The 14477-nt window shown below is 46.8% G+C and overlaps 2 protein-coding genes across 11 annotated transcripts in view; one reads left to right on the top strand and one right to left on the bottom strand.

Annotated features, from left to right (window-relative positions):
- The window catches only part of LOC128337139 (uncharacterized), a 155429-nt gene that overhangs the window by 29662 nt on the left and 111290 nt on the right, over window positions 1-14477 (top strand). The window lies entirely within an intron of this gene.
- On the bottom strand, window positions 7344-12881 carry LOC128337134 (gastrula zinc finger protein XlCGF26.1-like). 4 transcript variants are annotated; one of them, XM_053277765.1, is made up of 2 exons: window positions 12498-12881; window positions 7344-9933 (listed from the first exon to the last, which is right to left on the bottom strand). In XM_053277765.1, the coding sequence occupies exon 2, from the start codon at window positions 9752-9754 to the stop codon at window positions 7754-7756; it is 2001 nt and encodes a 666-aa protein (XP_053133740.1). In that variant the 5' UTR covers window positions 9755-9933; window positions 12498-12881; the 3' UTR covers window positions 7344-7753. The 4 variants fall into 4 exon arrangements, with proteins under 4 accessions (XP_053133740.1, XP_053133739.1, XP_053133742.1 ...); XM_053277764.1 differs by having other exon boundaries at window positions 7344-9930; XM_053277767.1 differs by lacking the exon at window positions 12498-12881 and adding an exon at window positions 11925-12066 and having other exon boundaries at window positions 7344-9930.

The following is a 14477-nucleotide window of genomic DNA, read 5'->3' as shown; positions in this document are numbered from 1 at the left end:
TCCTAGGGCATCTGGTAGGCCACTGTGTGAAACAGGATGCTGGACTAGAACGGCCTCCGTGGGCCTGATCCAGCAGGGCTGTTCTTATGTTCACCAAATCACTGCCTACAGTCCTGCTGCATACAAGTACAAAAGAGAGAAAGGGATCTCCCTTCCTTGGCAAGGATGGCCCTTTGTCTGCTGGGGTAGGCCAAAGTAGCACAAACCTACAGTTCAGAAAGATGAATAAGATCATAAAATCTCGGAAGGTGGCCACTTCATCTCTCCTTCTCCAGGCTCTTTCCCAGACAGCAAGCTTTACTGCGAGGCTTTACTGGGAGTTTGACTTTGCAAAAAAAAACAAAAAAAAAAACAGGTGCAAAAAGTGGATTTGGTTTACCCCCAACATGCACCAGGCTAGATCGTGTGTAGTGACTTCGAGGTCAATCTGGAGTATGTGTCAATGCACACCTGCCCTTCCGGGGGGAGCAAAATAAAATCTCCATCTTGGAAGGCTCCAGGCTAATACCCAATGTCTTGTTTTCACTGGAAAGGAGCCATGCAAAATTGCTACTTGTGATAATGCACCATCTCCCCACCTGTTGGGGCCAACATTAACCCCCCCCCAACATTAAACCCAGAATAGCAACCCAGAATTGTGTAGGATTTAGGCCTGTGTCTGATTTCATTTTATATTAAGAGTTCAATTAAATGCCTGAACTTGAGGTGAACTGACACCCAGGTCTCATGCCTGCCTCAGTTTACTGCTCTGTGAAGGAAGAGGCGATCCAGCATTGTATTGTGAAATAGGCACTCAAAGAAGCACAAAAGCCAGGCCAGTTTGACCCAAATGTTAAAATCTAACCCATTATCAGATAATGTCTGGAAGAAGTGAGAAGCTGAGCTCTCACTTCCTCCTGCAAGGTCTATGTTAATCTTTGTCATTGATTGCTCTGCTGTGCCCAAAGGGGATACTCAGTTGCTGTCTATAGAAAGCCCACTCTAGGAAAACACCTGTAGATTTAATCCCTGTACTAACACCTTTCAACACCTCAGGGGATCAGGCGGGCAAATCTGGGACAAGAGAAGGTGCCCATTTGCAGCTCAGAGATGCAGATTTGCTTTGGTCCCCTCCTCAAGATGGCAGCTAACAAAAGATGAGATTAAGATCTCTCTGGACTGGGCTAATATCCTGACTAATTAAAAGACATTATCCAGAAGGTAACAGCAAATTGCCACCTTTCTGGGGACCCAGGAAGAATGAGGATATTTTGAGTAGACTCTATGGGGATCAAAGGAAGATACAACTATAAAGAATGAGGCTTACTGGACAGAAAGCTCGCAGTCTTTTGCCTGCTAGCAGTCTTTCTAGCAGTCTTTGGCCTTTCTAGCAATCTTTTGCCTACAAGCAAGACTTGCTCATGAGTAATCCAAGGGTTTGCTGCCCAAGCCGCAGGGTTAGAGGCCCCAAACTCTTTCCAAGGAGAAGGGACTGTTTGTGACTTCTGCTACACAGTGAGAAGTCAAGACTCCCCAGCCATGATACTCCCTAGCAGTCTTGCCTGACAAGCATACTTGCACAAGAGCCATCCCAGAGTTTGCTGCTAAGCCGTGGGGCAACAAGCAGGAACTCTGTCCATGGACAGGAACTGTCTGACTTCTGCTGCGCGGTGAGAAGTCAAGACTTCCCCAGCCATGGTGCTCTCATTCTCAGCCTTGCTCTGAGCAAACTGCCTACTTGATCATCGCTCTAGATGCTCCTGTTTCCAGTTACAGCCTCTCTCCTTCAGCTGAAGGCCCCACCGCTCTCAAGCCTCTGACCTTGGTAATATGTTGTTCCACAAGCCTTGGATCCCCCCCCCACATCCTTTCCCCTTCTTCTCCTCCCCCCCTTTCCTCTACTAATTCCTGATCTCCCCAAACCATGCCAGCCCTCAGCTTTCCTTACCCCCCACCCCATTTTCCGTCTATATCTGAGTTCTATTAGGCTCTAGGAAGATTTAAAACACACACACATGTTAGTTAGGAACACCTGGGTGAATGTTGTTGCTGGCTAGGGTTGAAATATTGTTAGTAACACTGATAGATTTGTTCTATTTTCTGCTCAGTTTGATTGATGTTGTTATTTTTTCATACTCAATAAAGCCCAGTGAATCATTTAGGATTGCTTTGATATCCTTTCTTCCTTGCGGCCAGATCCTACATGGTCACCATATAAAAGAACTGGTCACTTTGTGACACTGATGAAACAGGCCTAATTTTGTATGCTAGCTCATATGCATATTTAGTATACAAATCAGGCGCGGTTCGCAACACCCCACCCCACCCCCTCCTCCTTAAATCTTTGCTTCCTTGAGCTGGAGCGAGGCCAAAGAGCAAAAAAAGGCTAAGTGGAGGGCGGGCAGCAATTCGGAGGAAATAGCGTAATGGCGGGGTGGGGGAATTAATTGAATGTTATTTGCCAGAAGGACTTTCTGCTGCAGATTCGCAGGTCGCTGAGAGCCCTGGAGACAATCTGGGGTGGGAATGAAGAGTTCTTCCCAGCCCTCCTGTCTGCCTCTCTCCCCCCACTGCTGGCTGCACTCCTCACAACCCTGCGGGGACATTTTCCATTGCAAAAAAGACTGGGACCCCCCCCACTCCACTCCACCCCTTCTCCAGGATGCTGCAGCTACCTCTTGCTGCTCACCTGCCTCTTTCGCCAAAGAGCAGGAACGGAGCCACCACTGGGCAAACGGGTTCAAAGAACCCGGGCCGCCGCCAATCAGGGGCCGTGCCTCGCAGCCCCGCCCCGCCCCGCCCCCACGTCTGATGTCAGATTTAGCTCCCTAGCAGTTTAGCTACTGATGGGGCCACGCGAGTTAAATTGCTGGAGCTACATTTGAAGAGCAGCCAGCAGTGGCTCTCCTTTGCCTTTAAGGCAGGGAAGAACCGCTCCCAGCCGTGCTGCAAACACAGTGCAGGCTTGGCTATAACTCCCGAGCTGGGCCATGCAGGCCCATTTGGGAGCAAGACCACGCCACCTGTGACTGCCATCAGACGCGGGGGCATGGTTAGCCCCCCTGTGTCTGACGTTAGACCCGGGGGCGGGGTGAGCGGGGCTGATTTCTTATTGGCTGATTAGATCTACCATTGAGGAGGGCATGCCCAAGGGACTCAACGGCACCAGCAGAATCACAAGGACAAACCCTGGCATCCTATGGAACCTTCTGAAACTTCCCAGACACCACCCCAGAAGGCAGAGCAGTCCAGCGAGTGACCTTGGGGAAAGCCCTGCCATGGGGTGGGGACTATCCATTCCTAGTGATAATTTGCTGCTGGTGGCAGGGTTACTATTTCGGGGTCCAAACTAATCTCCTAATATCGGTTTTGCTTTGGGAAGTGTTGTCGAAAAGCGGTATATAAATATTCATCTCACATATACTCTGGGGGGAAGAGGCAGGCAGGCAGAGGGCAGTGGGGAGGCTGGAAGCCACTAGCCAAGTGCTGAGCTGCAGAAATGCCAGGCATTTACCCCCTCCCATTGCTGCTGCTGCTGTCGCCTGGGATAGCACAGAGGCCACCCCAGTCACTGTTCACCCTCACGAGCCTCCTTGCTAAGACCATCACACATCATCATCATCATCATCATCATCATCATCATAATTTCAATTTCTATGCGGCCTCGACTGGACGACCGATCCTGCTGTGCTTCATCCAGTACATGATTCCGTCTCTTTCTCTCTCCCCCATCGCCACGATTTTTAAAAAGGTCTTCAAAAACTCATTGATGCCTGCTGGAGGTTAAACGCTCATCTTGCTTTCTTACACCCTTCTGGGTGTCCGTCTCCTCCCCGCCGCCTGCCGTCCCCCCAGAACTGAAGGACAAGGGATCACATGGATTCGAGAGGCGTCACTCGGCACACATTTCTTTCTTTCCTTTTCTTCAACTTTTGGCTGGGTGGATTTTAGGGGCAGATGACAAGCCGTTGGATGATGGGATATGGTAGCTAAAGAAAGATTAAGGTTGGAGTGGGCCTAGGGACAAAAGCAAAGGTTCTCTCTGTCTTCTTGGACCGTCCCCATCCCCATATATTTGTTGCAGAAAATGTGTCAGGACATGATGGAAACAAGATGCTTAGAATCCTCTTTCTTTTCCATCTCTGCACAGAATATTACACCCCTTCATATATTTCTTAATTTTTATTTCTACACTTAGATCCCACATTTGTTCCCAGGAGCTCAGAGGACATGGCTATTTTAATCTTCACAATAACCCTGTGAGGTATGTCAGGCGGAGAGATATGTGACTGGCCCAGAGTCCCCCAGTGAGTTTCATGGTTGAATGGGGATTCAAACTCGGGTCTTCCAGGTCCTAGTCCAACACATATGCATACCCTTTCACACATTCGTGCACGCATATTTCCCTTGCTCAGAGACATTTTAAAAACAGAAATATTCCATGTTGATGGTGGAGGAGATGGAAAGAAATTTAAAATTTCTAGAACAGAAATTTTTTGAACAGGCAAATAAACCTGGTAAATATTTGGCCTGGAAATTGAGAGTTGAATGGCAAAAGAATTATATAATGAGTCTGAGTATGCCCAGTGGTACCATTAACCAACAGCCAGTAATTAAAATAGAATTTCACAAATATTATAAGGAGTTTTATCAAAGAAGAAAGGTTGAGATAAACAAAGTAGAACAATTTTTTACAATTAAGGAATTTACCAAAATTAAACTTAGAACAACGGGAAAAACTGAATCTTCCAATTTCTAATGAAGAAGTCAAGGATGCTATCAAGCGAGCAAAGGGGGGGAAATCGCCAGGGCCAGATGGGCTCTCTGTTATATACTACAAAGGTTTTAGTGAAGTACTGTCTCAACCATTACAATGGACAATGAATGAAATTATGATGAAGGGTTGGTTCCCTGATTCATGGAGATAGGCGACTATTACATTAATATCAAAACCTGGTCAAGATCCAACTGTGGTTAAAAATTCTAGACCAATCTCCTTGCTTAATAATGATTATAAATTATTTGCTTCTATACTTGTTAAAAGAATGGAGGGGGTCTTGGCAGAGTTAATCCATGAAGACCAGGCTGGATATTTACCAAATAGGCAAATAAAGGATAATGTGCAAACTGTCCTAAATGTAATAAAATATTATGAAAAGCATAATGATAAACAACCGGCTATGTTATTTTTAGACTCAGAAAAAGCTTTTGATAACATCTCCTGGCAATTTATGTTTGGAACCCTGGAAATTGTAGAGTTTGGAGCTAACTATTTAAGGGCGATTGGGTCCATATATTCTGAACAAAAAGCAAACATTAAGGTTAATGGAGAACTTACAGACTATTTTAGTATTCCAAAAGGTACTAGACAAGGTTTCCCCCTGTCTCCATTACTATTTATATTGGTCTTGGAAATCATGTGCAGGATGATAAGGGAGGAGACCAAAATACAAGGACTGTCAATAGGGACACAAAGCTATAAATTAAGAGCCTTTGCAGATGATATAGTCTTGTTTTTACAAGATCCTCTAGAGTCAATTGATACATTATTGGAAATATTAGAATCATAAATAAGGATAAGACAAAGGTACTAACTAAAAATATGAACAAAGAAGATATTGAAAGATTTGTTCTGAGATCTAGTTTTAATGTGGAAAAAAAGATAAAGTACTTAGGAGTGATGCTTACAACAAATAATGCCTTATTGTTTCAAAATAATTACATTAAAATCTGGAAGAAAATAAAGATGGACTTATGTAGATGGAATAGATTGAATTTATCATTAAGTGGAAGAATTTCTGTTATTAAAATGAATGTTCTTCCTAAAATGTTATATAACAAAAAAATACGAACTCAAAAAGCTAGATCTTATACAGAACTGGTATATCTCTTGGTTTCAGTACCATCAGATCAGCACCTTATTTAAGCAAGATTGTAAAAAAGGCTTTAACCAATCAAAGTCAGAATTTGAACAACATAAGGAATCTGATAAGGAATGAAAACTAGTTTCTAGGATGTTATTATTGTCTGTTATCATTGGAAGATACAAGAATGGAAGTAGTGAAAACTTCTATGGTAAAACGGGCTCAGGACTTTGGTTATAATATTGACTTGGAGAAATGGGGAAAGCTATGGATAAAAGACATGAAATATACTGCCTGTTCTAGTTTAAAGGAAAATAATCTCAAGATGATGTACAGATGGCATTCAACTCCCAAGAAGTTGGCCTTAATCTACAAGAACATGTTAAATAAATGTTGGAAGTGTAAAAAAGAGGAGGGTTCCTATATACATTTATGGTGTACTTGTAACAAGTCTAAAGGCTATTGGGACAATTTATAATGAGCTCAAAAAAGTGTTTAAAATGACTTTTCCCAAGAGCCCAGAAACAATACTATTAGGTATTGACAACAATGTGTTGCCGAGGAAATACTGGATCCTCTTTATGTATCTGACAGTAGCAGCAAGACTGACATTTGCTCACAAATGGAAAGACAGCCATTGCCCGAGTAAAGAGAACTGGATACTTAAAGTATTAGAATTGGCAGAAATGGCAAAATTAACAGCATTATTAAGAAATAAACTTGAAGGATTTAAAATGGATTGGGACCCTCTTGTTTATTTCAGAACACATCATGAAATAGATTTTTATCAGGCCTTTGAGGGGTAATAAATGCTTTAAAAATGTCCCAGAGTTGATTTCTGTATGATTTATTGAGGGGGAGAAGGATGAAACTCTGCAAGACTTGGGTATTGTTACTCTGATTACTCTGCAAGACTTGGGTATTGTTACTGACACTTGTTTCAGTGATGAGATGGAAGTCCTTATGTGCTCTTTCTCCTTTTTCTGTTTGTTTGCTTGCTTGCTTGTTTTATTTGTGCTTTCCTTTTTGTGTTGTGGAAAAACGGAATATATATATATATATATATATATATATATATATATATATATATATATATAAAAGAAAGTGGTACAAGTGTAGATTACTCTGCTGGAAAACTGAACCTGTACTGAAACCGTGATAGTCCTGGGTTCAAAGTGATTGCAGTATCTGTCAAGCATTCCCCTGTCCACATTATTTTTACAGCTTTTAATAATTTTTTGTAGTGACTCCTTTACTCACAAGAAATTATGCGACTGGGGTGGGGGAGGGGTTCTTACCAGTTTATTCTAATATTCTAATTCTAATTCTGGCTTCCATGTGGCACCAGAAAATGACTTTTTTTAAACGTTAGAAACCTCTCTCTCACACATTTGCATAGAGAAGATGGGGGGGGAGCGTGTGTGTGTGTTGCAGGGGGAGAGAATCTCTTACACACACACACACACACACACACACACACACACACACACACACACAACACTGAGAAAAACTAATATTCATTGATCACTTTGAAGGAACTATGCACATTTCTTCAAAACAGACACAAAATTATGAATATTCCCGAGGGAAGCAAAACAAATTAGCAGAAATCTCACAAGGGTTTATCTTTCACAAAATGAGGGATATCTGCAGGCTTCTCTGCAGTTTCTGTGTATGATTCCTACCCTGTTTGAATGTATGCATGTGCAGTGAGGTGAGCCTCCTTCTTCCAGTGTGGGTTCATTAGTGTATAGTAAGGGCTCCCCTGTTCCTGAAGCTCTTTCCACACGATAAAACATTTGTGTGGTTTCTTCCCAGTGAGGGCTAGGAGGTGTCCAGTAAGTTATCCACTCCTGCTGAAGGTCTTTCCATAATCTCAGTAATTGTGAGGTTTGTTTATTTTTTATTTATCAAATTTGTATACCAGCCCAAACTTTTGTCTCTGGGTGGTTAACAATAGGTTTCTCCCCAGTGTGGGTTTTTTGGTGTGCAGTAAGAGCTACTCTCGTGCTGAAGCACTTTCCACACTCCAAGCATTTGTGTGGTTTCTCCCCAGTGTGGATTCTATGATGATTATTAAGACTTGCACTCGTGCTGAAGCTCTTTCTACACTCCATGCATTTGTGTGGTTTCTCCCCAGTGTGGATTCTATGATGTTTATTAAGCCCGCTACTCGTGCAGAAGCTCTTTCCACATTCAAAGCATTCATGTGGCTTCTCCCCAGTGTGGGTTTTGTGGTGTGTAATAAGAGCTCCTCTCGTGCTGAAGCACTTTCCACACTCCATGCATTTGTGTGGTTTCTCCCCAGTGTGGATTCTATGATGATTATTAAGACTTGCACTCGTGCTGAAGCTCTTTCTACACTCCATGCATTTGTGTGGTTTCTCCCCAGTGTGGATTCTATGATGTTTATTAAGATCTCCTCTCATGCTGAAGCTCTTTCCACACTCAAAGCATTCATGTGGCTTCTCCCCAGTGTGGGTTTTTTGGTGTGCAGTAAGAGCTACTCTCGTGCTGAAGCACTTTCCACACTCCAAGCATTTGTGTGGTTTCTCCCCAGTGTGGATTCTATGATGATTATTAAGACTTGCACTCGTGCTGAAGCTCTTTCTACACTCCATGCATTTGTGTGGTTTCTCCCCAGTGTGGATTCTATGATGTTTATTAAGCCCGCTACTCGTGCTGAAGCTCTTTCCACACTCAAAGCATTCATGTGGCTTCTCCCCAGTGTGGGTTTTGTGGTGTGTAATAAGAGCTCCTCTCGTGCTGAAGCACTTTCCACACTCCATGCATTTGTGTGGTTTCTCCCCAGTGTGGATTCTATGATGTTTATTAAGCCCGCTACTCGTGCAGAAGCTCTTTCCACATTCAAAGCATTCATGTGGCTTCTCCCCAGTGTGGGTTTTGTGGTGTGTAATAAGAGCTCCTCTCGTGCTGAAGCACTTTCCACACTCCAAACATTTGTGTGGTTTCTCCCCAGTGTGGATTCTATGATGATTATTAAGAATTGTACTTGTGCTGAAGCTCTTTCCACACTCCATGCATTTGTGTGGTTTCTCCCCAGTGTGGATTCTATGATGTTTATTAAGAACTCCACTTGTGCTGAAGCTCTTTCCACACTCCAAGCATCTATGTGGCTTCTCCCCAGTGTGGATTTTGTGGTGTGTAGTAAGAGCGCCACTCGTGCTGAAGCACTTTCCACACTCCAAGCATTTGTGTGGTTTCTCCCCAGTGTGGGTTTTGTGGTGTGTAGTAAGAGCTACTCTTGTGCTGAAGCACTTTCCACACTCCAAGCATTTGTGTGGTTTCTCCCCAGTGTGGATTCTATGATGATTATTAAGAACTCCACTCGTGCTGAAGCTCTTTCCACACTCCATGCATTTGTGTGGTTTCTCCCCAGTATGGATTCTATGATGTTTACTAAGCCCAAAACTCGTTCTGAAGCTCTTTCCACACTCCAAGCATTTGTGTGGTTTCTCCCCAGTGTGGATACTATGATGATTATTAAGACTTGCACTCGTGCTGAAGCTCTTTCCACACTCCATGCATTTGTGTGGTTTCTCCCCAGTGTGGATTTTGTGGTGTTTAATAAGATTTCCTCTCGTCCTGAAGCTCTTTCCGCAGTCCAAGCATTTGTGTGGTTTCTCCCCAGTGTGGATTCTATGATGATTATTAAGACTTGTACTCGTGCTGAAGCTCTTTCCACACTCCATGCATTTGTGTGGTTTCTCCCCAGTGTGGATTTTGTGGTGTGCAGTAAGAATTCCACGCCTCCGAAAGCTCTTTCCACACACCAAACATTCATATGGTTTCTCCCCAGTGTGGATTCTGTGGTGCATAATAAGATTTTCTCTCTTGCTGAAGAACTTCCCACAGTCCAAACAGTCATATAATTTCTCACCCGCTTTCATTTTCCTCTCCGATTCTACGCAGAAGGCACAGGCTCCTTTCTCTTACTTTTTGCATTATTTTTTGGACTTCTTCTTTTTGGCTCCAGATTTTAGTCTGTGCTCCCTTTTATTTCATCTGGCACGACCCATAAATCCTCTGCTTTGTTTCCCCTCATAGTTCCTCTCCCAACTCTCACCTGCTTGAAAGAAAAGAGAAAACTGGTCAGAGCCTGGGATGAAAAGGAGCCTTATGGAGAGAGGAAGGTGCCTTATACTGAACCATACGCACAAACCGGTTTGGAGGTCATTTTCTGGACCTACGAATCTGCTTCAGTAGCAGTGTGTGTGTGTGTGGGGGGGGTACATTTAAGGGACCAGCTGGATCCTTCCCCCCCACTTGCAGTGTTTCCCCCCACAGTGCTCTCTCCAAAATCGCTGGCACGGGGTGGCAGTGTACCTCCTTGCCACCCCAATCAGCGTCAAACTGGAAGTGCTCGACGTGCGTGAGTGACCAGAGTGTGATCCAGCCCATCCTCCATGCGAGCGGAGACTCACCTAGCAAGTCCCATATGAAGACTTAGGCCTTCAGAAGTGGAAACTGCTCAAGAATGTTTAGGTTGGTGAAAAGGAAGCGGAATGGGACAGGCAGGAGGGGGATGAAATCGCTCCAGAGCACATTTCAAAACCACATTCACCAAGAACGTGCTTCTCACATGCTTTCCCACAGCGGCCTGGTCTGCAGCTGTTAGCAGGGGAAGCTTTTGTCAAAGATCCCTTTGGCCTGCCTCTGTCCAGCTGCTGCTGTTCTTTCTCTGGGTGAACGGCTTGGGGAGATTCTCCATTGAAAAGCAGGATTGGAAGAGTCCTTCGAGGTACAAGAGCCTGTCAACCGCAGCTGGGTCTGCAGCCATTCCGAGGGGTTCCTGCTGCTGGGCTGAATTCCAAGCTCCTTCCAGTGATGGGGAATTACTACAGACCCACTTTGGATGCAGGGGCCCTTGGTGACACTAGATGAATAAGATCCATTCAGAGATAAATAAGAGGGGAGTAAGGAGGGGGCTGACTAGGATATGAGGGATCCGAGATCAAATTCCTCCCCACTCAGCCGTGAAGCTCAGAGGATGGCCTTGTGCCTGTCACTTTCGCTCCTTCTAACCTGCCTCACTGTATTTTTGTAAGGGGGAAGCAGCAGCATATATGCCCCCCTGTGGTTCTCGCAGGAAGGGTATATATGTCAAACATAGGTATATATGTCAGATGCATATTCCTGTGGACTACTAACTAGCCACATGCACTCCGAAAGTCAGCATGTAAATAGGGAAGCCAATCTAAAGAGATGTTTCAAAGAAGCCACCTAATGGCACAGCGGGGAAATGACTCGCCTAGCAAGCAGGAGGTTACCAGTTCGAATCCCCGCAGGGATTGGAGAATGGAATTCCAGAGTATAGAAACACTGGTATGTTTCCCAGACTATAGGAAACGCCTGTATTGAGCAGCAGCGATCTAGGAAGATGCTGAAAGGCATATCACACTGCGTGGGAGGAGGCAATGGTCAACCCCTCCTGTATTCTACCAAAGACAACCACAGGGTTCTGTGGGCGCCAGGAGTCGACACCAACTTGACGACAACATTTTACTTTGACTTTACACAGAAATACCAGAACCATATTTAACTGATCTTACCCCAAAAGGCATTTAAATAAAATGAAAGTACGGGTCACATAAATGCCTTCAGCAGCAGCCATCAAAGTACTGCCTACAATCCTGTTGCATCCAAGTCAAGAAGAGAGGAAGGAATCTCCCATCCTTGGCACGGGTGGCCATTTGCAGTGAAGCCAGGGGATGCCCAAGCAGCACAAATCTGCAGTTCACACAGAGGAGCAGAATCCTAGAATGTGAGAGCTGGAAGGGATCTCGAAGGTCATCTTGTCCACCCCCTGCCCAGGGCTGCAGCACCCCTGGGAGATCTCTGTCCAGCCTCTGCTTGGAACCTGCGGGGATGAGACCCCCCCCCCACTATGGGACCCCCCACTTCAGAGCTGGGAAGGCGGCCACTCCATCCCTCTCCCTCTCCAGGGACTTTCCCAGACAGCAGGCTTGACGCAGAGGCTCTCCTGTGAGCCTGAAATGGCCCCCAAAAGTGGACTTTTAAAACCCCCAACACACACATTCTGGCTAAGCTCCGTCGCACCATGAAAAAGCCAGATCGTGTCTCAGAGGTCAATCTGGAGGATCTGCGAAGTGCACAGCTGCCTTTCGGGGTGAAGGGAGCCAAGTCCAAGCGCCGCCTGCTGGGCACGCACCCTTCCGTTCAGTTGGCCGGCACTAGAAACAATTGCTGCGTGCTGGGGAAGGATGCGGGATTCCCTCCCACCCACCCCCCGCCCCGTTGGCTTCAATCTTTGCTTCCCGGAGTGGAGCGAAGCCAACGAGCCCAAAGGAGGAAGTGGAGGGCGGGCAGCCAATCGGAGGGGAAATCAAAGGCGGGCGGGCGCGTGAAATCAATATGACAGGCCGGGAGGACTTTCTGCTCAGGACTTGCAGGTAGCCGAGTGCGCTGGAGTCCATCTGGGGTGGGAAGGAAGAAGAGCTCCCGCCCGCTCCCCCCCTCTTTCTTCCCCCCTCTGGCTGCACCCCTCACAGCCCTCCTGCGGGGACAGTTCCCACTGCAGGAGAGAGAGAGAGAGAGAGAGAGAGAGAGAGAGGGGGCAGTGGGGCAGGGAGGGAGACAGGGTGCCCCCTCCCTCTCCACCCCGCCCCTTACCCAGAATGCTGTGCGGCTGCCTCTGGCTGCTGCTCGCCTCCCGCTTTCGCCAAAGGGCCCAGCCAGAAGCCACGACTCTGATCCGCCTTTAGGGTGCGGAGAAGCAGCGGCAACGTTGCCGGCAGCGGCGCTGGTCTCTGGCACCGCCCCTCCGGCTCGAAGCAGCCACGGAAGAAGAGCCGGGGGACTGTCGCTCTCGGTTCACAGGAAGGCTCCTGCCAATTGCAGGCGCTGCAGCCGGGTGCCTGCCCCTCCTCGGCCCGCCCCCGCTGCAGCTCCTAATGCACAGGATTGGACCCTCCCGCCTTCCTCCTCCCACACAGCCTCCGACTAGTCCTCCTGGTTCCTGCCGCCGATGCATCTGCCGCCCCCTCGCCTGGCTCCTGCGCCTTCTCAGGCCCGCCCCTCCCTCCGCACTCTTCTCTCCGCCCCGCCCCGCAACTCCACCTCCCAATGGGCCCTCCAGCCTTCCTCCTCCGGCCCTCCTCCCTCCTCCCACGTTTCGTTTCCAAAACAGAAAGGGATCTTTAGCCTTTCCTCATTGGGAAGGTGCTCTTGCTCCTAGATTTCTTGGAAGGCTCTCTTCTGTCCTTTTCCCTAACTCTATGGTGTAATTCCGCCCTCTCTCCCTGCTCAGTTTTTTGAGATGGGGCCATCAGAACAGGGAATGTGTGCACAGGGCAGGAGTCGGCCCATGATTCAGCCCAGAGCTAGATAGACCAATGGGCTGACTCAATATATGGGCTCTTCATAGGTTCCTGTGACTGCTTTGCCCACACACTTGCTCTAAGGACCCATCTGCAACAAGGACCTTAACCTGCTTTAATGACCATTTCCCTCTCCCCTCAAGAACCTTGGTCGGAGGAACTAAGGGATCTCTAGCAGAATACTCTAGCAAATGACAGTTCCCAGGATTCCTCGGGGTATAAAGGCAAGGCACGTTTATATTGCCTAGTGTCGTCTTCATAAGTAGGCTGGTTCCCACAAAACTGAAAGCCAGGAAATTTAGGACTGACACAAGAAAGTACTTTATAACACAGCACATAATGCATCTATGGAATTCTCCACCACGGGACGTGCTGACGGCCGCTAGCTTGGATAGCTTTCATAGGGGCTTGGACAAATTCATAGAGGGCAAGTCCATGAAAGGGGGCTTGGACATATTCATGGAGGACAGGTCTATCAATGGCTCCTAGTCTGGTGGCTGAAGGCCACCTCCAGGCTCACAGGCAAGATGCCTCTGAATACTAGTGGCAGAGGAGCAACAACAGGAGAGAGCGCATGCCTTCACCTCTTGCTTGTGGGCTTCTCAGAGGCCTCTGGTGGGCCACTGGGTGGAACAGGTGGGCAGGCATGGAGGGAGACCAGCGTCTGACATCAGATGCAGGGAGTGGTTAGCACAAGGTGCGGCCGCATTTGGGAGCTAAACCAGCACAAAAACAAGGTTAACAGAGCAATCGCTCCGTTAGGGTTTTATAGTGGCTAGCTGCCAGTAGCCACGCAGCTCGTGTTGCAGCACATGATCATCCCAAAACGGGCTGGGATCCTTTAGCCCACATTTGGGCGATCGTAGTAACAGCCTCAGTGACTGCATGAGTAATGTTTTCATCGCTATCAGATAAGATATAGCTAATCTCCACTGGTATGTTTCCCAGACTGTGGGAAACACCTATATCGGGCAGTAGCGATATAGGAAGATGCTGAAAGTCATCACAAGAACATAAGAACAGTCCTGCTGGATCAGGCCCAAGGATCATCTAGTCCAGCATCCAATTTCGCACAGTGGCCCACCAGATGCCACTGGAAGCCAGAGGCAGGAGTAGGGATGTGCACAAAACCAGTTCACCCAGTTCGGTTTGAATTCAAACAGGGTTCGAACCGGAAGAGGGAAGGTTCTGTTTTGGTTTTGCTCGGAAACCCTCCCCACACACACACACAGTTCGGTTCAAATTCAAACTAGTTAGAACTGGTTCAAACCTC

This window comes from Hemicordylus capensis, chromosome 14, assembly GCF_027244095.1.
Source record: "Hemicordylus capensis ecotype Gifberg chromosome 14, rHemCap1.1.pri, whole genome shotgun sequence".
NCBI lineage: Eukaryota > Metazoa > Chordata > Lepidosauria > Squamata > Cordylidae > Hemicordylus > Hemicordylus capensis.
The sequence above is the reverse complement of the archived record's forward strand: the minus strand, read 5'-3'. Positions and strand labels throughout refer to the sequence as shown.